We start from the raw sequence: 23,525 nt of genomic DNA on the forward strand, positions 1-23,525 counted from the left end.
AGCCGTGATAACATTGTACATTCTTTCCCCCGTGAATCTCACTTATTACAGATAGCAAAGCGTGAGAATACCGCACCTAGGACCAGGTCAGGTCCCCCAGATGGTTATCATTACTCGATACAGGATTCGCTTGACAACAGTGATGATGACCCCTCTCCTCCCAAGCAACCTCACCTGTTAAACCACTCTCTGGTAACCAAACCCTCAAATATGTCAGTGGACAGGGCTGTCCATTCAACCACCGGGGTACAACTTGTCTCATGGCATGTGGCAGGTCTGAGATCTATCCTCCTCCTCCTGTCCTTTACCTCCTTTATTGAGGAACACAACATGTCTTTTTCAAGAGACATGGTCGACCGACCCACTCTTTCGAACTGGCTATTCCAACTTTTATGTTCCTGCTCTGCCCAGTACCAGGGGCAGGCCCTCTGGGGGTCTAGCCATTTGGACTAGAACATCACTAAACTGCCGTATATCACAGCTATCCATTGATTCCCCCGACCTGCTAGGTCTTCGCCTATCATTTGGGGCTGATGCAGTTGTGATTATTTTTAACATCTATACCAGAGGGTTTTGGTGGTGGTGGCGGGAGGGGGGGGGGGGGGGGGGGGCAGGGATTACTGTCCATTCGACATAAGATTATGGCCTTTAGTCATTGACATGATGGTTATTGAGAGATCTGAAAGTGACCATAATCCTCTCTCAGTACACTTGTCAGCTTTGAGCAAACACCTGTCCATGATCAACACCTCAGTTAAAGCACCAAAGGGAATCAGTCTGGTTAATGACAAACGCCACCTAAAGTGGAACCAGGTTCTGGTTCGACCTACACTCACTGATGCCGCTAACAACACCTTGAGGACCACATTGACGGGCTTAGAGGTGGGCTCCGCAATCCCCAACGAGGAAATAAGCTTAACTCACACCTCATGTTTCAAGGGTACTGCATCCCTCTTCTCGGCTGACATAGCTTCTGATAGTAAGAGGCTCAAGGGTAGGCATCGCTGGTTTAACAAAGAGTGCCGCTCCTCAAGCAAGCATTTACTCCAAGCTATCAAATCGAAGGATGTAAATGCAATTAGCTCAGCCAGAAAGTCTTACAAATCCGCTATCGACAAAGCTAAATGTGAACAAGACTACAAGTGGTGGGCTGCACTTAGTGACATTGCACAAGAGAGGAAATGCAGCACATTTTGGTCCCTGGCAGCGCGTGGCCCTGCAAACAGCAAATTGAACATTACAACTAGTATTGCACCAAAGGAATGGGTAGACCACTTTAGTGGGTTGTATTCCTACAACCATGATAGTTCTACCTCTCGACATAAGGACACTTGCCCAAATTACCCCAACACCCACCCCTCCAGTGTTGCAACTATTTTCCCAAGCGGACATAGAATACTCTTTAGGCTCTATAAAGCGTGGTAGACCACCTGGTGCGGATGGTGTTCCAGCAGATACAGGGAGTGCAGAATTATTAGGCAAATGAGTATTTTGACCACATCATCCTCTTTATGCATGTTGTCTTACTCCAAGCTGTATAGGCTCGAAAGCCTACTACCAATTAAGCATATTAGGTGATGTGCATCTCTGTAATGAGAAGGGGTGTGGTCTAATGACATCAACACCCTATATCAGGTGTGCATAATTATTAGGCAACTTCCTTTCCTTTGGCAAAATGGGTCAAAAGAAGGACTTGACAGGCTCAGAAAAGTCAAAAATAGTGAGATATCTTGCAGAGGGATGCAGCACTCTTAAAATTGCAAAGCTTCTGAAGCGTGATCATCGAACAATCAAGCGTTTCATTCAAAATAGTCAACAGGGTCGCAAGAAGCGTGTGGAAAAACCAAGGCGCAAAATAACTGCCCATGAACTGAGAAAAGTCAAACGTGCAGCTGCCACGATGCCACTTGCCACCAGTTTGGCCATATTTCAGAGCTGCAACATCACTGGAGTGCCCAAAAGCACAAGGTGTGCAATACTCAGAGACATGGCCAAGGTAAGAAAGGCTGAAAGACGACCACCACTGAACAAGACACACAAGCTGAAACGTCAAGACTGGGCCAAGAAATATCTCAAGACTGATTTTTCTAAGGTTTTATGGACTGATGAAATGAGAGTGAGTCTTGATGGGCCAGATGGATGGGCCCGTGGCTGGATTGGTAAAGGGCAGAGAGCTCCAGTCCGACTCAGACGCCAGCAAGGTGGAGGTGGAGTACTGGTTTGGGCTGGTATCATCAAAGATGAGCTTGTGGGGCCTTTTCGGGTTGAGGATGGAGTCAAGCTCAACTCCCAGTCCTACTGCCAGTTCCTGGAAGACACCTTCTTCAAGCAGTGGTACAGGAAGAAGTCTGCATCCTTCAAGAAAAACATGATTTTCATGCAGGACAATGCTCCATCACACGCGTCCAAGTACTCCACAGCGTGGCTGGCAAGAAAGGGTATAAAAGAAGGAAATCTAATGACATGGCCTCCTTGTTCACCTGATCTGAACCCCATTGAGAACCTGTGGTCCATCATCAAATGTGAGATTTACAAGGAGGGAAAACAGTACACCTCTCTGAACAGTGTCTGGGAGGCTGTGGTTGCTGCTGCACGCAATGTTGATGGTGAACAGATCAAAACACTGACAGAATCCATGGATGGCAGGCTCTTGAGTGTCCTTGCAAAGAAAGGTGGCTATATTGGTCACTGATTTGTTTTTGTTTTGTTTTTGAATGTCAGAAATGTATATTTGTGAATGTTGAGATGTTATATTGGTTTCACTGGTAATAATAAATAATTGAAATGGGTATATATTTTTTTTTGTTAAGTTGCCTAATAATTATGCACAGTAATAGTCACCTGCACACACAGATATCCCCCTAACATAGCTAAAACTAAAAACAAACTAAAAACTACTTCCAAAAATATTCAGCTTTGATATTAATGAGTTTTTTGGGTTCATTGAGAACATGGTTGTTGTTCAATAATAAAATGAATCCTCAAAAATACAACTTGCCTAATAATTCTGCACTCCCTGTATAGCAATCTGGTCAAGATATATCACCATCATAGCGAATGCAATAGCATCTGGGGCGCCAATTCCTGAGTCTTGGAAGGGGGCCATTGTTGTCCCAATTTTCAAAAAGGGCGACAGAAGCGTCCCCAGTAATTCTAGGCAAATTAGCTTAATAGACTGTGTGCAGAAAGTGTTCAGTCGTTGCCTTCTGGGCAAGATTCAAGACTGATGACTGAACGCAACATCCTTAGTCCCCTCCAGGCAGGTTTTCGCAAACAAAATATCTACCATTGAGCAGGCCCTTAGGTTTCTGTTCTTATACTGAAAAAACGTTTTATTGGTAAAGGGAACCTGTATGTTGCTTTTGTGGACTTGAAATCCGCATTCGATTTAGTCCCCCGTAACAAGCTGTGGGAAGTTCTTTCCCTAATGGGAATCCCCGAGCACATTCTTGTATTACTAACTCAGCTACATGAGGGTAACTATGCACGTGTCAGGTGGGACGATAGGGGGCAGCTAACTGACAGAATTCAGGTTTCAAGAGGTGTGCGGCAAGGGTGTGTCCTTGCCCCCACCCTGTTCTCCGTGTACATAAATGATATTGTCCCCTCTTTACTCAGACTGGAGGCTGACGCACTATCGCTAGGCACACAGAAAATTCTGGTCCTGCTCTTTGCAGACGATACTCTCCTGATATCCAAGATACCAAGTGGATTACGTAAACTCCTCGTGTATTTTGAGGAATTTTGCTCCACCCGGGGACTTGAAATCAATGCCTCTAAAACGAAGTTGATGACACTTAATCCACACAGATCATTTAGAGGAAAGTTCACTCTTGAGGGAACGCCTGAAAAGGTTGGCACTTTTAGTTACCTGGGCATAATGTTAACTTAAAAAATGTCTCGGAAATCACAAATTGCAAAGCAAGCACTGAAGTTAAAGCAAACAATGGGGGTCTTAATAAGGCACTTTCACCTCTAAGATACTAAACCAATACGCCCCACAATCTGGATATATGAATCCAAGGCAGTAAGTTCAGCCCCCTAAGGGGCTGAACTTTGGGGCTATGCCAAAGCCCAAGAAATAAAGGTTTCTGAAAATAATTTCTTAAGAAATCTAGTGTCCCTACCGCCAAGTACTCCACTGTTTCCCCTTTTTAAAGAACTAGGCATGAAACGCATTGACCACAAAGCCCACCTTTGTCCCCTCTTGTACTGGCGGCGTCTTTGGATTACCCCGGAGCTTGCTTACTTTACTATAGACCTGCAGGTCATCTTAGAAGCTGACCACTTTCATAGTATCTCCTGGTTCAGACACATCAAGGAACTAATTTACTCTCTTGGGCTAAGAGAACTTTGGGATTCCCCAACCACTACTTCCTTAACATCTTAAAAAATTGTACTGGCATATTGTAGACTCTGAAGACATGAAGGTTGCTCTTCACTCTACACTATCATGTGACTTCACCAACCTAAAAGAGATGTGCAAATATGAGGCTTTCTGGGACATAATCACGGTGCCAAGAGAAAGGAAGTTGAACTTCCAGTTCCGTATTGGCACCCTGCCATTAAGACTATTTACCAGTCGCTGGTCACATGACGAATCAACCATCTGCCCAGCTTGTAAAGCACCCATTGAAAACCTCCCTCACGTCCTATTTGTCTGCCCTGCATACACTGCCTCATGCAGGAAATGGCTGGCCCCAGCTTGTAGACTGCTGGGAGTTCGCAGGTCCGACTTAGCTCTCCGAATTCTTAGATCAGACACTCCCCCTATTCTAGTGATTGCTGTTGCCAAATTCCTTGGGGCAAGTTGAATTGTCAGAGGGAAACTTCTATCTGTATAATGGCTTTAGCAAGAATGTATAAACTTACTCTGGGAGTGTATTTAATTTGATTTAATTTTATTATTTTATCACATGTATTGTATATATTTTATTTAATTCTGTGTAATTATTTATTGTTGCTGTGCTTTTGTGGCTCTTGTAGCCGAAATAAAGTTATTTTGACTGACTGACACTCACTTTAAATAAATATATTACTAAAGCATGATGGGGTAGCGTGGTGTCATTTACAGACAATACATTTCCAAGAAATGTCCAAAAACCTTCCCACTAACCTGCAGCTTTACTGATAAAACTATAGTGTATTAACAATAATCTGTGAAAATTGGGTTTCAGAAAACATTTATCATTTGCACATCACCAAGTAAAGTGTTCTGATTTTTTTCATCCTATAAAAATATTTTTTTTGTCATACAGAAGTACAAAAATGGTCTTTCACAGCTATTAAAATGTATTTTGAAATGTTTGTAAAGTATGCAACAAGTATGCCGTTCCTAAGAAGAGAGGAGGGAGGTAAAGAAAATATAGGCCATGGGAACTGAGACAACAGATCGGGGCACCTCCAGAGTGGCAAAGAAGGTGTAGGTGACTGCTGAATCAGCGCACTAGAAACCTTTTGTTCCACAGGTAGTCTCATCTCAGACATCACCTAAGGGGTCAGCAGCTTCCTAAAATTGGGTCAGGTTTTAGACAACCCCAGGTATCCTTTGCTGTGTGATTAGTGTGCATCTCCCTAAGGCTACACCTATTCTCCCCCGTCACAAGTAGATTAGGTTACATTTTTAAGTCCTGAAAAACTGTAAAGTTGACTTAGTTATATAAATGTGTGTTAGGAAACATCTGGTATTAAAAGCCTTTCATTTCACATAGGTAAGACAGTTCACCTTACAAAATCCTGGACCTCTGCAGTAACAAGGAAATGTATTTGCACTGCAAGAAGACAAACTGACTTTTGTCCTCGGTCTCTGAACACAGAGCAAATGTGACAAGAATCAGATTTAAAGGCATCTTAATTGCTAATTCAGTTTCTGACTGAACAGAACACCTCTTCTTTGTCCACTCACCAGAAGGGTCCAGTGGAATATAAAAATAGCTCGACCTCATAAAATAAAACTCGTTGCAGCGAGGGGTCGAGTATATTTTTCGAGCCCTGCTACTGCTTCCTCCCAAGGTTGTTGTGTATCTCTATATTCACTCATCTGTGGCTCTCAGCGCTGGGTTGCTCCCCTTACAGCTGTCTCATGTTTCATGCCGTCTAGCCAGCGGTCACCATCTTCAGTGTGTCCTGCCGGGTCTTCCTTGGATGAAAAACTGGTGCACATCATTGCAAAGGAGCACTGACTGCCCCAAGGCCTACAGGCTGCAGCCCCAGTGAATTTCCAGGACCAGTTTCTAACCGTTGGGACAGGTGGAAGTCCGCTCCAGAGCTCAGTGATTTCTCCCTGCCCCCCAAACACACACACACACACACACACACACACACAGCTCCCTCCCCAACAAAGACATATTTTAGAAGGTATATTTAAACCTTGGACAAACTTGCACTGGTCTATCCAATGGATTCCCTGCCCTCACAGCCTTCTTGTACATCATAAATGAGCAAACTATCCCCATAAAATCTATCATGAGACCTATGCTCAGACCACAAACCACTAGCCAAAGCAATGGCAAATACCCACACCAAATCTGCCAAATGATCATTATTTTCCTAAAAAAGTGCAACCAGATCCATATAAATAAACTATGAAGTCAGAGTTTCAATTTTAGTTTTAGAGCCATTTCTCACTGGTGTTTAGCAGCATTAAGGGTCTGCCGGATTGCACAAGATTCTCGGTCTCTCTAATCACTCAAGGCAACATCAGCAGCAGTAAACTTACAGGAAGATAATATATACATTAATTGCACAGTGACCGTTGCCACTGTGTAGGCACCATAGGAAATTGATTGTTTGGTTTGCTAACAACTTTGGCACTGTTTGAAAACTTTTCAAGAATATTTCCCAACAAATAGTATATCCACCTCGGCTCCTTGCTGGAAAGTTTTGGGGAGATCCATCAAGCGGAGGCCAAAAAAAAACGAAAAAGAGGGGGTTGGCGTTTTATCCAGCCAATTTCAATTGGGAAGTATGAACAGCACTGCAGCATAAACAGCTGAACAGAATGACATCATATTTGATAAAAAGATAGCTATTTATCATGAAAGTGTGCCTTTTGGAATTTGGTGTAAATCTGTTCAGTAGTTTTTAAGGTTCAAATTTTATAGCTTTCATTGCATTCACTGTCTGACCTTGAGACACAGGTAACAGGGAACTTATATCAGACTTTTCTAACCTCACATATTTGTCAAGATCATTGCATGGATGATTTGACGCTTTCACAAGTTCCTTGAAAGATAAGAACATGTAGTATATAGGCCAAAGGTAGACATGCTAATTTAACATGCTCAAAATTGAGTCTGGACTTTATGTATTTGAGTACGAAAAATTAAAATAAAGAAGCCTGAAAGCAAGTGATTAAAATAAATAAAATATCAGAGTTACGAAAGATAACAGCTATAATGTTTATAAGCATTCCTGGAATAACTTCTTATAGAAGGCACGTTCTCAATTGAAAATTGTATGAATTTAGAGTTCTCAGGACATATTAAAAATAGTATTTTACTGCCATGTTTTAAGACTGTATGAATTGCATGAATAAGTGTTTTTAGAGCTCACAGTATTTTCTACTATTCTGTTAATCTTTGCTCAATGGGGTTTTAACAGGATTACTCTAACTATTTTGTCGAGGGAGATAGCCATTTTTAACTCCTTGTGGTTGCCTCACACTAGAGCACCAACTTTTCTTGTGCGCGCTCTAGTGTTTCTTCTGACGCCATGTACACAGTCCTCTGGCTATATCAGGACGGCCGACTCATGTCCACGCAGCAGGCATGCCAAAGACAAGCCAGTCTGCGTTTATCAGCACCAGCTCCAGGCCCAGGGTAGCGCATGATGGCCAATATGTTTCAATACGCCTGTGATTTTGTTTGTCTCAAAGTTTTCTCCTCCAAGCACTATCTGACCAATTGCCCTTCAGAACCTGATTCCTTCTCAAAAATCTATTCAGCCCTATGTTATTGGAAAGGGCATGAGCAATTCTAACACTCAGGCAAGTACTAAGGCAGCTAAACAACCGATAAAGGATGGATTAAGCTCTTCTAGTCGTTAAACACAGCAAATGACTGGGAGCGCTTTACGGTCTGGCATACATGTTCCATAGATATTATGTAATACAACAAGTATGCTGTTCCTAAGAAGGGAGAAAGGAGGGAAAGAAAATCTAGGCCATGGGAACTAAGAAGTGGTAGGTCACTGCTGAATCGGCACAATAGAAACCTTTTGTTCAACAGGTAGTGTGATCTATGACATCACCTAAGGGGTCAGTAGCTTCCCGAAATTGGGTCAGGTTTTAGACATCCCCAGGTATAATTTGTTGTGAAGATTTGTGTGATTACTGTGCTTCTTGCTAAGGCTACACTTTAGTAGATTAGGTTTCATTTTTAAGTCCTGAATAACTGTCCCGATCGATAGCGACACTTGAAGTAAGAAACATGTCGACCTTTAAACACATTATTTTATGAGCTGGGTTGGACCATTGCTTCCACATTCAGCCACCCATTGCTTTTTAATCATAAGACGAGAATTCACCTGTTAAATTTAATTGGTTATCTCTTTGCTATTTTTAATCCACAATTCACATTACACCAATCTACATCTAAAGCACTTACACCATTTATCAGCATCTCATGCTCAAAAAGACCTCCGGCAAATAGCCCCCTCGAGGTGCCCATTGAGCACTGCATTGCCGGCCTAACAAGGAGCTGCCTGATGATGAAGTATGACACCCACCTGGGTGTGTGAGGGCTCTTGCTTCTGAGCAATCAGGTCCCCCAATCTGTTGTTTCAGTTCCCCTGGCCTAGATTTTCTTTCCCTCCCTCTTCCCTTCTTAGGAACTGCCTACCTATTGCATTACAAAGTTATTTTAGTAGTCATGATAAAAAAGGGGATAAGGAGAATTTGAAGTGTTATATTAAATGCTACATAATGTGTGGGCATTAGTAACGTATGCAGCTCATGTACGCATGTTGTTAGAAGGATGATATGCTACATTGCTTGTTTATTATGGAAACTTGGATTAGGGAGGACTCTGGCCCTGATGTAGCTTTTGCTATATCTCTGGGATATGGAATGCATGCTGGCCAGATGAAATAGGTGTAAGATAGCTTTAATTTGTATGGATACATTAAAATGCTCCCCATGGTCTATGCCTTCCTTTGCAAGACACTGAATCATTTGCTATTTTACCAAGAGTAAGTCACTAGTGTTCAGTGAGGTTTTAGTTGATTTATAAACCACCATAGTCCTGCTAAGAATTTTATTAATTCACTCAAAGAGGTAACTTCTGCTACTTTTCTGGAGACCAATTTTCTGGTAGTGTTTGGTGATCTCAACATTCATTCTTACAATGTTTTAGACACGAACACCTCACAGATATCGAATATTTGTTCGGTCTTTGAGATGCAGCAGTATTTCAAACTGCCAATCCAACACGCAGGGCATATATTGGGTCATATTTATTCTTTAGCAGGACTAGTCACTGGACGGTGTTGAGGAAGTACTATGGTATGACCATAAGGCGATCTTTTGCTTTTATCTGGTAGAAAACAGTACATCAACTCAACTGCCTACGTAAATACCTTACTGTACCTGGTCAAAATTAGACAGTACAAGATTTAAACACTGTCACAACAATGAGCTCAGCACCTGGACTGCAAGGATTCTAAATGAAGGGCTAACTCTTAAAAGCCATAACCTACACCGCAAAATGCAGTGAGCTCCCTGGTTCTCCTAAGAATTGGTCTAAGCTAAAAAGAAATGTAAAAAGCTAGAGAGGGCCTGGAGACACTGATACTCAGACTTAGGAAAAGAAGCCTCTCAATCATAACTTAAATTAAGAGCTTGTGAAGTCCATTAGGTGTATTAGTATCAAAATACAATTTTATTGGCAAACAACCCCACCAAGGGGCTCCAGAAAGCTCCAATTACTTGCCTAAGACTTCCTCCTTGCTAATTCTCTGCTCTGAACAGGCACAATTATTTCAAAATAATATTTCAACCATTTTATCTTCATTTATGCAAGTAGTGGCACCTGCAAAAAGATCAGCTAAATTAGCTCTGTACTCCACATACTGGTCAGATTTTACACCTATAATAGAGGAAGAGGTGACATCAAGACTTTTGACTCTGGTTCACCCCTCGATTCCTTTCTTATTAGAATATTTAAAAAGCTAGCTTCCTTTATTCCTCTCTAATAACTACTAAGTGTAACAACTCCCTTGAGAGGGGCGTCGTACCCTCTTTTGCAAATCAGCACCATTCCTCACCCACCAAACACTCACATGTGAATACACAGCTAACCTATATTGAACAAAAAAGGGGTCCTTAAAATCATCAATCTAGGTTCAGGTCTTTCTTTTAAAGCACTGAAACAGTATTGTTACGCAAGACACCAACGCGATCCATATCTCTTGGATGGATGGAACTCTGAGGCTCTCATCCTCTGATCTATTGGCGGTTTTCTATAAGGTTTCACAAGCTATCTTGCTGGAAAAAGACTATGTACAATTGGTCCAAGAAATAACTCACTAAGATGGTTTGAATCCTCTGTGGAAAATAGAACTCAGGACGTTCAGATGGCAAATTCTGCTCAGATTTTATAGCTACTGACTGTGGCATCCGCCAGGGTTCTGCCCTCCGTCTGATTCTTTTTAACATATATGTTGCCCCTATAGCAGATCTGATTGCCTCTTTTGGTTTTCAATTTCATGGCTTTCTGGATGAAACTCAAACCTTTTGTGTGGAGGGTAACATTGCACAACTCCAAAAGCAATTTAAAGGTTGCTTGACTGAAGTGGCAAGCTGGATGAATGCTAATTTCCTCTGATTACATACAGAAAAAATCGATTTGGCCCTCCATGTGGTGGCCCCATGTGGTAGGAGAGTGCCCTAAACCATTATCCTCTGCCTGTAAATTGGGTGCCTTACATGATAACAAACTCATTTGAGCAACACACCAATGAGCGAATAACCATGTGTTTCTTGGTAATGAAGCAACTAAAATTGATTCTACCTTTCATCTGTCAGTATTCTAGACAGCTGCTAGTACAAGCTTTGATCATTAGTAAGTTGGGCTTCTGTACTGCTCTCTGTGGTGGGCTCCCACCCTATGTAATGAAGAAGTTACAGCCGATTCAGAATACAGCAACCAGATAGACTTTTAGGATGAGGACGTTTGACAGGGGTATGCCTGTGTTGATCAGCTACTTTTGACATGCATAAAAACAATGTCACTGTATTCCATGAGATGTGCCAGCATAACAACAAACTTGCTTTGCTTTTGCCGATTCCACCTGACAGGACCTCCCAGTCAACCCCAAGCCAGAAGTACATAATCAAGCAGGCCCTGCGATCCAGGCCTGAAGCAACTGATTGACTGATCACAGGTGGGGTGACACAGAGCCCATATACAAATGCGCCAAACAGGAAAGACCCAGATCGATTCCCCAGATAGGCAGCAACATCACAAAGGTACTAGGAAATTGGTCCCCCAATGAAGCACATTTGGCCCGAGAGGTACGCTTTCCCAAAACACCATAAAGTTAGATGAAACACACACACGTGATCACACACTCCCCATGCCTGACATCTGGACATGTTACATACTGGCCCACACTAAATCCACGCAAGGTTGAGACTCACCTGCATACACTCTTTATCAAATGGTCGGATTCATGGCCTTGTGACTAGGTCGGGATTCCTTTATTCAAAAAATGCATTCAATTGTTTTATTGCCCTGCAAGACGATGTACAAAAAGGTGCTCAGATCTCTAACTCTGAGTGACAGTCATCAGACCCAGACTCTGTACTGTGCTCTCCCGGTCACTGCGTTTAATTAAACAGACTGTTCCTGCTTTCCCAGAAGCCTCTTGTCTTTCATTTATTTAAGGTAAATCTGAATTCGAGCAACACTATACTGGCTTCCAGTCCAAAAGAGATGCTGATTTAAGGACTTGTGCGTCTATCACAAGGCCATCTATCCAACAGCCAGTACCCACTACATTTCCGGATAGGTTTTAAAAGCACACGCCAGTGAGACTGCTTCAGTCGGCCTCTGCTTCTCTGATCACAGTACAGAAATACCAGAGAGCAAGACAGGTGGTCAAGTTGCTGATTAAGCTATGCCTGGAATCCAACATTTTTAAATTCTGTAGTGTTTTTAAAACATATCTATTTACCTAAGCCTCGTTAAGCTTTACTAATTCTGGAGAGGTCTGTATTAGGGGCATATAATGAATTAGCACTGTAAGCACTACTCTAGAAAACAAATTATAATACAAAAATCGCTAATCAATCACCAAATGTGTTTTTGCATGATCTTGCTTAACACAACTTCAGGACACATTTACAGAAAGTGCACTTGATGCAAAAGCAGTTCATCAATTGTTGCATGCTCAATAACACATTTTTTTTTTTTTACTCAGAATCTCTTTACTAAAAATATTTTAGTCAAAGTGCAACAGAGGCGCCCACCTATAGCACAAAACCTAATAGTACATTGCAAGCAAAGTTCGCTCATGATCTAAAAACAATATACAGTACAATAGACCAACGGTTTGGCGCATGTCAAGACCATTCACAGTGCAGCACAAAGCAGTACTAAACAGAAAAACAAACAACAAACATAACAGGATACATCAACCACAGGTCAGCATAAGCAGTAAACTTGCCAGGTTTAAAAGCAGGGTCGTGAGCAGTGTAAAGTGAGTGCTTGGTTACCGGGGGGGGAGCAGGAAATCCCCAGAGTCTTAGTGGAAGGGTCAGTCCAAGAGTTGTAGTGCCCTTGATCTCAGCGGTGGAAAACAGGTGAACTCTATGCATGTGAAGTAGAGAATCAGCGGGCGTCACATGTGCTGAAATTTGGCTTCTGTGTTAGATTATGGGAAAGCTGTTCCATCACCATGACGTGCCAGAGGCGAGGAAATCATTGAGCGATAGAGAGAGGCATTGTTTTTTTTCCATGTGGAAGCCATGAGCTGCTGTGCCGTGTGGAGCATATAACTGATAAGCCTTCAGACTTCGTAAGTCATTGCACTTAAATCAAGGGGGCAAACGCCAGGAATAACTGTAATATACGAAGCAGGGACTGGGAATCCTACTGTGGCTTTAATATGGCCCAGGATTTCCTTCCAGTAGGTTGTAATGAGGCTGCATGTCCACCACACATAAGTCGCCCACCGTAAGGCCTCACCTCCAGCAGAGGGAGGTTGCACTAAATAGCAGAATGGCGGGCTGGAGCATAAACCAATGAAACATAAGCTCATATACTGTTTTCCTGAGGGATATGCTACAATATGTTTTGGATGTGTCTCACCATAAGGTTTCCCACTGTTTGTGTGAGATGCCCTCTGTAGTGGAGGATTGGCAGGATGTCTGGTACATGTGGGTGCGAACGGGTGAAGAGTGCTGCAGTGTGCAGTACATGTTAGATATGATGCCCTTAGAACTGGTACATGCCCTCACCAACTTCAAAGAGAGCATAATGTCTTACATCACCAGGGTAAACATTTGGGTGCAGAGCCCAATGACCCAACAGACAGTATTGTAGTCTTGCTGTGTCCAGGAAACGGTTGTCAGATTTACATTGGTCAAAGGACTTTATCAAGGTCCTGACTAAAAGGTCACGAAGTGTCCTACACTCGCCCACCCTTCAGTCAGGAGAAGACTGGGGAGACAGTGCCGGAGTAAATTCACTGGGGATGAATTTGGTGATATTAGGGGTGGAGAAGGTACTACTACTTATAAGTGCCAACCTGTCCCATTTGTCAATCACCGTTTTTGTGGGGATGACAATATCAGTGCTGACTGGGCAGGCATGTTTGGACAGGCAAGCTAGGTCCCACAGGGGTCGACAGGCCACTGCTCAGTCTATGTCGAACCAGTGTTTTTCGCTTGCATGTACCATCCGTTCACAGATGTATGGCAAGTGGGCGGCCAGGTATAGTCTAGAAGGTTGGGGTAGGTCAGCCCGCATCTCTGTCTTAACGTTGCATCATTAAGATGTTAAAGATCCTCAGCTGCCTCTTGCTCCAGGATGCAGTCGTGTGGGATTGGGGTGGGCAGGGTCTGGAATAAGTTAAAGGCCTGTGGTAGCACATTCATATTAACAACAATAACTCAACCTAACCAGGAATAACGTTGTATCAAAATGAAAGAGGTCCCTATCTGTCTAGAAGATATGATCTTTACACAGCTGTAGCAGTGTCAACAATTCCCTATGGAAACTGCAGAAGAAATTTGAGTTTTGGGAATTCTCCTTCTCTCAGCCCTTGTTTGACTGTCCACCCTAAAGCTTTCCAGGAAGGAGCGAAGGTGAATGAACTTTTTTTGGGGGGGGGAAAGTTTTGTGAAGATTTGCCAAACGCCGCTAAATTAATAGCAAACCAAAAAATCAATGTCCTTTGGCAACTAGGTCCTAACTACACAACCACAGTTTTACGCTTGGAATACATAAACACGAGCGCAACAAATGTTAGGGGTTACTTTAATTCATTTGAGGTTGGCTAGGATGGTATTTTACCAATTTAAAGCTATAATACTGTGACAGGAGTGGTAAAAAGGCTTTTGTCATTTATCAGCTCGGCATTGAATGGCATTTGCTAATCCCATGCTTAGAGACTTTCCTGTAGAAATGGCAAAATACTGTAACTTAGCTTGAAGTGTGGGCGGCACCACCCTAATCCAATGCCTGAAAACTTTGCTAGAAAAACAGACATGAGGTGATCAGATTCAGAGTATTGCTTGTGTTGTAGGGTGCTCTCCATCTAAACTAGGGGGTCCTGCAGTGAGTAACTTATTTCCTTTTTTGCATAATTTAATATTTGAGATTTATATATATATATATATATATATATATATATATATATATATATATATATATATCACATAGCAGAAGAGTATTTGCCATGAAACACAGAAATTCACAGAATAAAGGAAACTAAGAAATTTACCTCACAGAAAGAATTGCAGTTGTGAAGAAACTGAAAAATTTAGATTGTAAACCGTCAGTCTGTGAACAGCAGCCCCGTGTCAGAGTATGAATGATCCGGGACACTAAGACTCTGTTAATATCTTTGGATGGTTGAAGATACAGTTTGAAATACAAGCTCAGCAGCTCTGAAAATAAATCAAAGAGATACACATTATTTACAAAATCCTAGAAACGAAGGTTTTCAATTCAAAACTCAGATTTTTGTTTAATCCTGACCTAACATAAGAAGAGTGTTCAAAACACATTAAAGCTTTTTTTCAAATACGCCTTTATTAAAATTTTTAGCCATTCGACAAAAGAACATGTTGCAGTGTCATACAGTAGCTTTGTCTTCCGTGTGCAGTGATGTTTTCAGATAACACATTATCTATAGTATGGAATTGCAGAACAGTGGGGGTTTAGGGAGGCGAGCAGGTACACTTCAAAGGTATCTAAACAGGAGCAATGTGTTCAACCTAGGGGAGAGTCGTAAGGGTAAGAGGGCGAAACGGTGCAGAAACACTCATTTCCCCCCCACGTCAGAGCAGGTTGGAAATCTACTGTCTCGATCTACTCTCACTCACGGTCGCTTCACACACAAGCTTGCAAACTCAGTTCAGTTGGTCTTCAAGTCAGCCCGTCAGTAGGAGGGGGAATCTATGTAAGCTCAGGGTGCCTCAGTGAAGGCTTCTGCTTCCCAATCACTAACTTACCCTGCTCACACCTCCCCCCCCCCCCCCCCCAACTGCCCCTCTCCCCCCCAGACAATTACTGGGAGAGAACACCTACACAGACTTGAGATGCTCCCTCCTTGCTTGCCAAGTCCGATGGCAAGAAAGGATCATGATCAAGGACTCTAGTACTTTACATGCACAATCTCATGATATCCCTCGACTCTATGTCCAGGGTTAAGTTCAGGATTAGAGTTAGGGTAAAAATTGGGATTAAGGTTAGGTACTCAACTACAGTAACTCCTGTCCAGAATAAAAGATTAAAAGAAGACCCCCACACATTCCTCAGACTTAAGAATAACTGTTAAGAGTTCATAGGTGCTTCAAGTCCTCTCTCTAAACTACAGGTAAAGAAATTAAATGCACGCCCACAAGTATCCATCTGTTTTCATGGGAAAAAAAAACAACTTCTGAGCCTGTGATCATCCCTATCTTAATTAACCATTACTAAACACGAACATATTTATTTAGAGCGGGCATAACCATGGTTTTGGGAATGTATAGTGTATGCAGCTAAATTGGGACAGGTAGTACATGCCTCTCCATATGAAAATTAGTTTTAGGTGAATCTGAGAGTTGTGAAAGACTTGCCCTCAATATATCTCTTGAAGCGATAACAGCAAATATAACAACGAGGCTATGTTCTAAAACAATAAAGTGAAATGACAGAAAGGCAAGAGCAAATGAGGCATCATCAATAACAATGATAAAATATAACTATGTATTTGTGGAGTGTACCTGACCACTGTGGCTGCAAAATCTCACACCAGTACTTCCGGACGGAAAGGATGTCCTTCAAAAGAATGCTGCTGTAGTCTGCTCCAAAGGCTGAGCAACTCAATGGATGTTGTATGGTCTCCATAACATGATGCAGAAGGTCTTGGCATTTCAACCTGGGTTGCCCTAAAAACAGAACAACCAGAGACATAAACACACAACTCCTCAAATGAGGAAACTATCAACCAGCTCCATGAAGAATTCAACTAGAGAGAATAATAATTGACGCTACCATTATAGACGTCATGTTGGGCACAATAACTGATTACCACAATCTGGGACTGCTTAGTAAACACAGACTTTGCAAGCATGCAATAGATACCCCAATTACTACATTATTTAACTTTGTGTGGCTTTTACATGTTTTAATTTTATAATCACATAAATGTGCTGCTATCAATATATAAAATATTATAAAAGAAAAAAAGAACTATCCCATTAAAATGTTTAAAATTGCAAATTTTCAAATTAAATGTTTTTGAAAAAGGAATAGAAAAATGTTAATGCATCTGTTCTGCCAAGGAACAAAGTAAAAGTTACTTATTCATTAACAGTGGCGCAATATTGGTATCCTCCTTCTAGTTACAATCTGCAAAACATTTCTTTGCCATAAGGGAGTACCCTGAAATATTTCCAATTCTATTTGAAACATTGAAAGAACATTCAGGTGTCATCAGGGATGTGTTCCCTTTTCAAATTGCAATCATTGCTAGAGTGGAATTTCCCCACAACAGACGGCCCATACAGATTAATTTAGCTCAACCAATCTAAAAAAAAAAAAAAATGGGAACCCTACAGTGTGGGTCACCTGACAAACTAAGCAGATTACACAAAGTGGATACATTTTACCATGTTATCATTATTCTGTACGCCACAGAGAGTTTCCTTAAAGGCGACATCAAGAGACGAGAAAAGAAAAATCACCATCAACAATAAGAATTCCATAGTGTTCCTTTGTTTCATGATATCCACTTGGGTTTTGAGACAATACCTTATAGTCAAATTGAAGACCCATGACGGTTCAGTATAAGAAATCAGAATAGAGAAACAAAAGTAAATATTAACCAATCAGTATTCAGATTTTTTAAAACTGACAAGGGTTCATGTTAATAAAAGGCTCTATGTGTTGAAATAATAACAATCCACAATTCTAGATGGAAACTTTAAAATAAATTCATACAATGCCACTGTAAAGTTGCTGAACAGTACGTTAAACTCCCAAACCAAAGGAGTACGTCCACTTCAATCGAACAACAGAATCACAAATCAATGAAACTGCAATTGATAAGAGCTTTTAAGAATATTTGTGATAAATTAAAGTCATGGCAACAGATTAAAATTGTATGATTTCCGGGGCCAAACAGCAAAGCTGAAGGATGTCTGGTTCTGCTGAACAACTTGGCTGCATAGTGGAGAAAGTATAGTCTGTTTGGCAACTTGAAGTGGGGAGCATTTATAGACATAAGTGAAATGGCCAATACACGTGTCTCATCCAGGAAGACACCTTAAGAATTCTCTTTGGTTTCACATTTCTAAAAATTTTTAACCCTCCTCATCAGAATTTGATGATTTTATTTGTTTTTATTGTTTTATAGAACAATGCTCACTTACACAGTAGCACTACACCTATTACAATGTAAATCCCAGTGAAGGTTAGGGCAGTCTACAACTGTTTCCGGTCTCGGACTGCCCATTTTATCGACATACAAGTAATCTTGCTGAAAGGGAAAGTGTAGATGGCATTTAATATGTCCTCCAGCCCTCCCACTAGCTCTCAAACTTTCGAGGGCATCTCTTGGCCTCATACACCACCCTTTTTTTCTGCCTCCATAGAACTGGTCATACCAGAGATCCACATGCCTTGGTTTGAGTCATTTGGTTCTGTCAACGCCGTTCTGTCACATTTTGCCAGGACAAACCCCAATGAACAAAACAGTAATTGTGTCCTGGGTAGGTCAACATTGCTTGGTATACCCAGTAGCAAGTTGTGATGGTATCCCGGACTGCCACTACAAAAACCTCCAACAACTCGGATATTATCCCTCACCAGTACTCCCTTGTACAAAGAAAACTCCCAGATCATGTGGAAAAATTAGCCATTGTTTCCCCAAGTACAACCTAGCCTAGTACTACATAAATGCAAATATTTCAAACAGGACCAGAAAGCAGGAGGCTACATCGACTCATATCAGCATTGAGTAAACTAATTCCGACTGCCAACACCGAAGCTTCACAGATCAGCTGCTACACAACCACTTTATTTTCAGATGTACAGGCAAAGGAATTGCGAGACAGCTTCTTTCAATGGAAAATCCATCTCTAGAGAAAACAACGAGAATTACTAAGAGTATTACAAATATCCAACTCTTGAGTCAAGGAATTAGAAGCTAAACATGTCAAGAGAACCAAAGAAGAGAAGAGTGAAAAGGACATACAGAATGGGGCAAGGAGTGATTTTTTCAGCAATTTAACATATGTTTCAAGAGTGAAAATCCAGACAATGTCAAAGGTGGGAGGGTATGTCCTGCCAAAAATGAGTCCTGCAGAGTACACATTTGGACACTGTATGTCAATCTGGTAAGGGGGTGAAGAAAATGTAGAAAATGTGCGATGCAGAAAACGTGTCTGATAAGAACGCTGTGGTGTGTTCACTGACGAAAATCCAAGACAATTTGATAGACATGGTCTTGGTAGTTAGTGACCATGATGTTGTGAGTGGAGATCCCTTTGAATGTGTTTATCCATATGTGGATGCAGGAGATAAACATTTACAGTTTCTAGTGGATTTGTGAGTTAGAACAACAATAACACAAGAAATGTTCAAAGAGACTGGCCTGACCTAACTATAGCCCTCTAATCACTCACCCGTGTCTTAAGAGGACAGGAAGATTTAACTGCCGTGTTCATGAAGATATCCTGGAATTCAGAGGAAGAAACCTGGCTTAATATATGTAGCCGTAAGAGATTTATGATTATTAGGATGGTTCCATCAAGAATGAATCCATATGGTATTGAGATAGGGAAAAAGGATCAAACATCTGTACTAAGGTTTGATTAAATGGCTAAAGAAGATGCAGAAATATAACTTCTTGTATCTGCAAAAGAGTAAGAAACTATCAAGGGGTTCAAGCATAAAATTGAAGTCAAAGAGGAAGACGTTTGAGTGAAACACAGACTGTGCAGTATTCCTTGCTGCGTAAGGGAATACCTTGAAAATAAATTACTGGATCTTACTGAAAAAGGGATTATTGGGCCAATGGACTAATTGCTATGGCTTTCTCTGTTGGTAGTGCTGCGTAAACATAGTGGGGATTTGAGGGCACGTGTAAATCTGCAGGGCCTCAACAGGGTGATATCAGTCAATTCACATCCACTGACAAGATCACAGAAATGTTAGTGATGGTAGGAGGTTCAAAGTGGTTCACTAAGTTGACCTAGCTGCTGCACACCATCGGGGTGTCTTTGAATCTGAATCAAGACACTATACTCTTACTTCTTCCACTGATACGTTCCAATGAATAAGTTACTTACCTTCTGTAACGCTTTTTCTGGTGGATACATTAACTACCTGTGGATTCCTCACCTAAAGAATTCTCCCCTCGTGCCACCTTCAGCGGTAATTTCTTCTAGCTCTGCACGTCGATGTCACAATAGCCCGACTCCACGCGACGCCGTATGACGTCATCTAGGTAATAAGAAGCCCTCGTCAACGTGCAGACGTCAGTTATCACCATTCCGTGAGGAATCCACAGGTAGTTAATGTATCCACCAGAAAAAGCGTTACCAAAGGTAAGTAACTTATTCTTCTGATGGATACACCTACCTGTGGATTCCTCACCTAAACAATAGAGTCCCAAAGCAGTACTACCTCCGGAGATGGGTGCCCGAATGGTCATACCAAGAAATCCTGCAGCACCGAGCGAGCAAAATGGCCATCCCTCCTAACCTCAGAATCCAAACAATAATGTTTGACAAAACTATGGAGGGATGCCCAAGTTGCCGCCTTGCAGATGTCAACCACAGGAACACCCCTAGCTAAAGCCGAAGAAGCAGCCTTAGCTCTGGTGGAATGAGCACGAAGCCCCACAGGTGGTTCTTTCTTAGCTAAAGAATAACAAAGCTTAATACAGAGAATGACCCACCTGGATAGCGTTCTCTTGTGGACTGCTCTGCCTTTCCTCTTCCCCACGTATCCAATGAAGAGCTGATCATCTTGCCTGAACTCCCTCTTCCTGTCGACAAAGAAGCTCAAAGCTCTTCGTGGATCCAGTCGGTGGAGCCTCTCTTCCTCCTTGGATGGATGAGGCGGAGGGTAAAAGGAAGAGAGAGTAATAGACTGCCCCAAGTGAAAGGGTGTAACAACCTTCGGGAGGAAAGCCGCCTTGGTCCTTAACACCACTTTGTCTCTAAAGAAGGAAAGGTATGGAGACTCTAAAGCCTGAAGCTCACGGACTCTTCTGGCCGATGTTAAGGCTACCAGGAATACAGTCTTAAGAGCCATAAAACGCAAAGCACAAGAATGCATTGGTTCAAATGGCGATCCCATTAGAAATGTTAATACCAAATTAAGGTCCCACTGAGGCATAACAAATGGAGAGGGCGGATACTTATTAGTGAGCCCCTTATCAAACCTCAAAACAACTGGAGATTTAAACAAGGAAGGTTGATCTGGGAGGCACAGTAAAGCCGACAGTGCTGATAAATAGCCCTTAACTGTGGCAACTGCACAACCCTTCTGTGCCAAAGAAAGAGCAAATGATAATATATCAGACAAGTGAGCATTTAAGGGATCAATTCGGTTCTCTCCACACCAATACACAAATTTAGCCCATCGATTTGCATAGATCGATTTGGGGGGAGTGTTGCCTGGCCGATAAAATAACATCCGCCAATCCGGTGGGAGAGAAAAAGCACTCAGATTGCCCCGTTCAATCTCCAGGCATGAAGGTGCAGACTCTGGAGGTGGGGGTGTAGAATCTGCCCCTGCGACTGCGAGAGGAGGTCCACCCTGTAAGGGAGACGGAGCGGAGGGCACAGAGAGAGTTGGAGAGGGTCCGTGTACCACACCCTTCTTGGCCAATCCGGGGCTATCAAAATGACCTGGGCCCGGTCTTGGCGGATCTTCCTCAGAACTCGAGGAATCAGGGGTATGGGAGAAAACGCGTAAAGCAACAGACCCTTCCAGGACATCTGAAATGCGTCTCCCAATGCTCCTTGCATCGGATACTGGAGGCTGCAAAATAACGGGCACTGCGCGTTCTCCTGATTAGCAAATAGATCTATCTGCGGACACCCCCACATCTGGAAGATGTAAAGAACCAGATCCGGATGAAGACACCCCTCGTGGTCGACCGAGCTGCGTCGACTGAGAACATCCGCACATACATTCAGGACTCCGGCCAAATAATTTGATACCAAGCAAATCTTGTGGTTTCAGGACCAGAGTCGAAGAGCTTCTCTGCAAAGAAGGTACGACCCCACTCCTCCCTGCTTGTTTATATACCACATCACGGTAGTGTTGTCTGTCAGGACCTGGACTGACTGACCACGAATGGAAGGGAGAAAGGCCTTGAGAGCCAGACGTACTGCCCGCAATTCCAACAGATTGATGTGAAATTTCAGTTTCACTGGAGACCAAAGGCCTTTGACCTCCAGGGCCCCCAGATGAGCTCCCCACCCTAGAGTGGAAGCATCCGTTACAACTGTGGCCACCGGCAGAGGCAGCGAGAACGGCCTTCCTTGCGACAGGTTGCCGATCGCAGCCCACCAATGAAGATCCATAGCAGCGTCTCTGGTGATCATGATCGAATCTTCGAGATCCCCTTTGTGCTGAAACCACTGCCTGCGGACGCCCAACTGAAGAGCCTTTATGTGCCAGCGTGCATGAGTGACCAGCAGTATGCAAGAAGCAAACAGACCGAGCAGACGAAGGACCTTGAGGACTGGAACTGCCGCTTCATTTCGAAACATCGGAATCAACGCCTGAATGTCCTGTACCCGCTGGGGCGGAGGAAAGGCCCGATTCAATGTTGTGTCCAGTACTGCCCCTATGAACAGGAGGTGTTGAGAGGGCTCCAGGTGAGATTTGGGCACATTGATTGAAAAACCCAGGTCGAACAACAACTGAGTTGTCGACTGCAGGTGACACCGCACGAGCTCCGGAGTCTTGGCTTTGATCAACCAATCGTCCAGATAGGGAAACACGGCTATCCCTCTTCTTCTGACCTCTGCCGCTACCACCGCCATCACCTTTGTGAAGACTTGAGGTGCTGAAGTAAGACCAAACGGGAGGACTGCAAACTGATAATGCTGCGATCCCACCACAAACCGGAGATACTTCCTGTGCAATTTGAGGATCGGAATATGGAAGTGCGCATCCTGCAAATCGACAGACACAATCCAATCTCCTTCGTTCAATGCCAAAAGAACCTGTGAAAGGGTCAGCATTTTGAACTTTTCCTGCCTGAGGAACCAATTCAAAATCCTCAAGTCCAGAATTGTCTCAACCGACCATCCTTTTTGGGGATCAGGAAGTATCTTGAATAAAAGCCCTGACCCCTCTCCTGCTCGAGAACCAACTCTACTGCGCCTTTTGACAATAGGGATAACACCTGTTGCAGTAACAGAAGATGGTCTTCCGAACAGAAGGATGGGCGGGAGGAAAGGGAGGAGGGAACTCCCGAAAGGGAAGAGCGCACCCTCTCTTCACAATTTGATGACCCAAGAGTCTGATGTTATAAACTCCCACATTGGAAGAAATTGGGCAAGTCTCCCCCCCCTACCGGAGACAAGTGAACAGGGATTGGTGGAGGACTAAGGCTGCTTTCCCTGCTGCACCCCTTCTGAGGAAGAGGAAGAGGCAGAGTGCTGCTGGGTGGCTCCTCTTGTACGTACTCTGCCCCTGCCCCTGAAGGATCTGTAAGGCAGGGAGGTTGCAGATTGTTGTGGTGACTGGAACCTGCCACGAAAGGAGGAGCCACGTCCAAACCCTCTAAACTTCCTATATGTCCTAAAGGTAGAGGAAGTGGCTGCCTGAAGTCCTAACGACCTC

At 42.9% G+C, this 23,525-nt stretch overlaps 1 protein-coding gene across 1 annotated transcript in view; it reads right to left on the minus strand.

Annotated features, from left to right (window-relative positions):
- ATM (ATM serine/threonine kinase) overlaps nucleotides 1–23,525 on the minus strand; it is a 1,319,133-nt gene that overhangs the window by 1,202,433 nt on the left and 93,175 nt on the right. Inside the window, exons 5-6 of the mRNA XM_069202321.1 lie at nucleotides 16,436–16,600; nucleotides 14,947–15,112 (exon numbers count right to left, since the gene is read on the minus strand). Coding sequence (XP_069058422.1) covers nucleotides 14,947–15,112; nucleotides 16,436–16,600 — 331 coding nt within the window. The remainder of the gene's footprint in view (nucleotides 1–14,946; nucleotides 15,113–16,435; nucleotides 16,601–23,525) is intronic.

This window comes from Pleurodeles waltl, chromosome 8, assembly GCF_031143425.1.
Source record: "Pleurodeles waltl isolate 20211129_DDA chromosome 8, aPleWal1.hap1.20221129, whole genome shotgun sequence".
NCBI classification, from domain to species: domain Eukaryota; kingdom Metazoa; phylum Chordata; class Amphibia; order Caudata; family Salamandridae; genus Pleurodeles; species Pleurodeles waltl.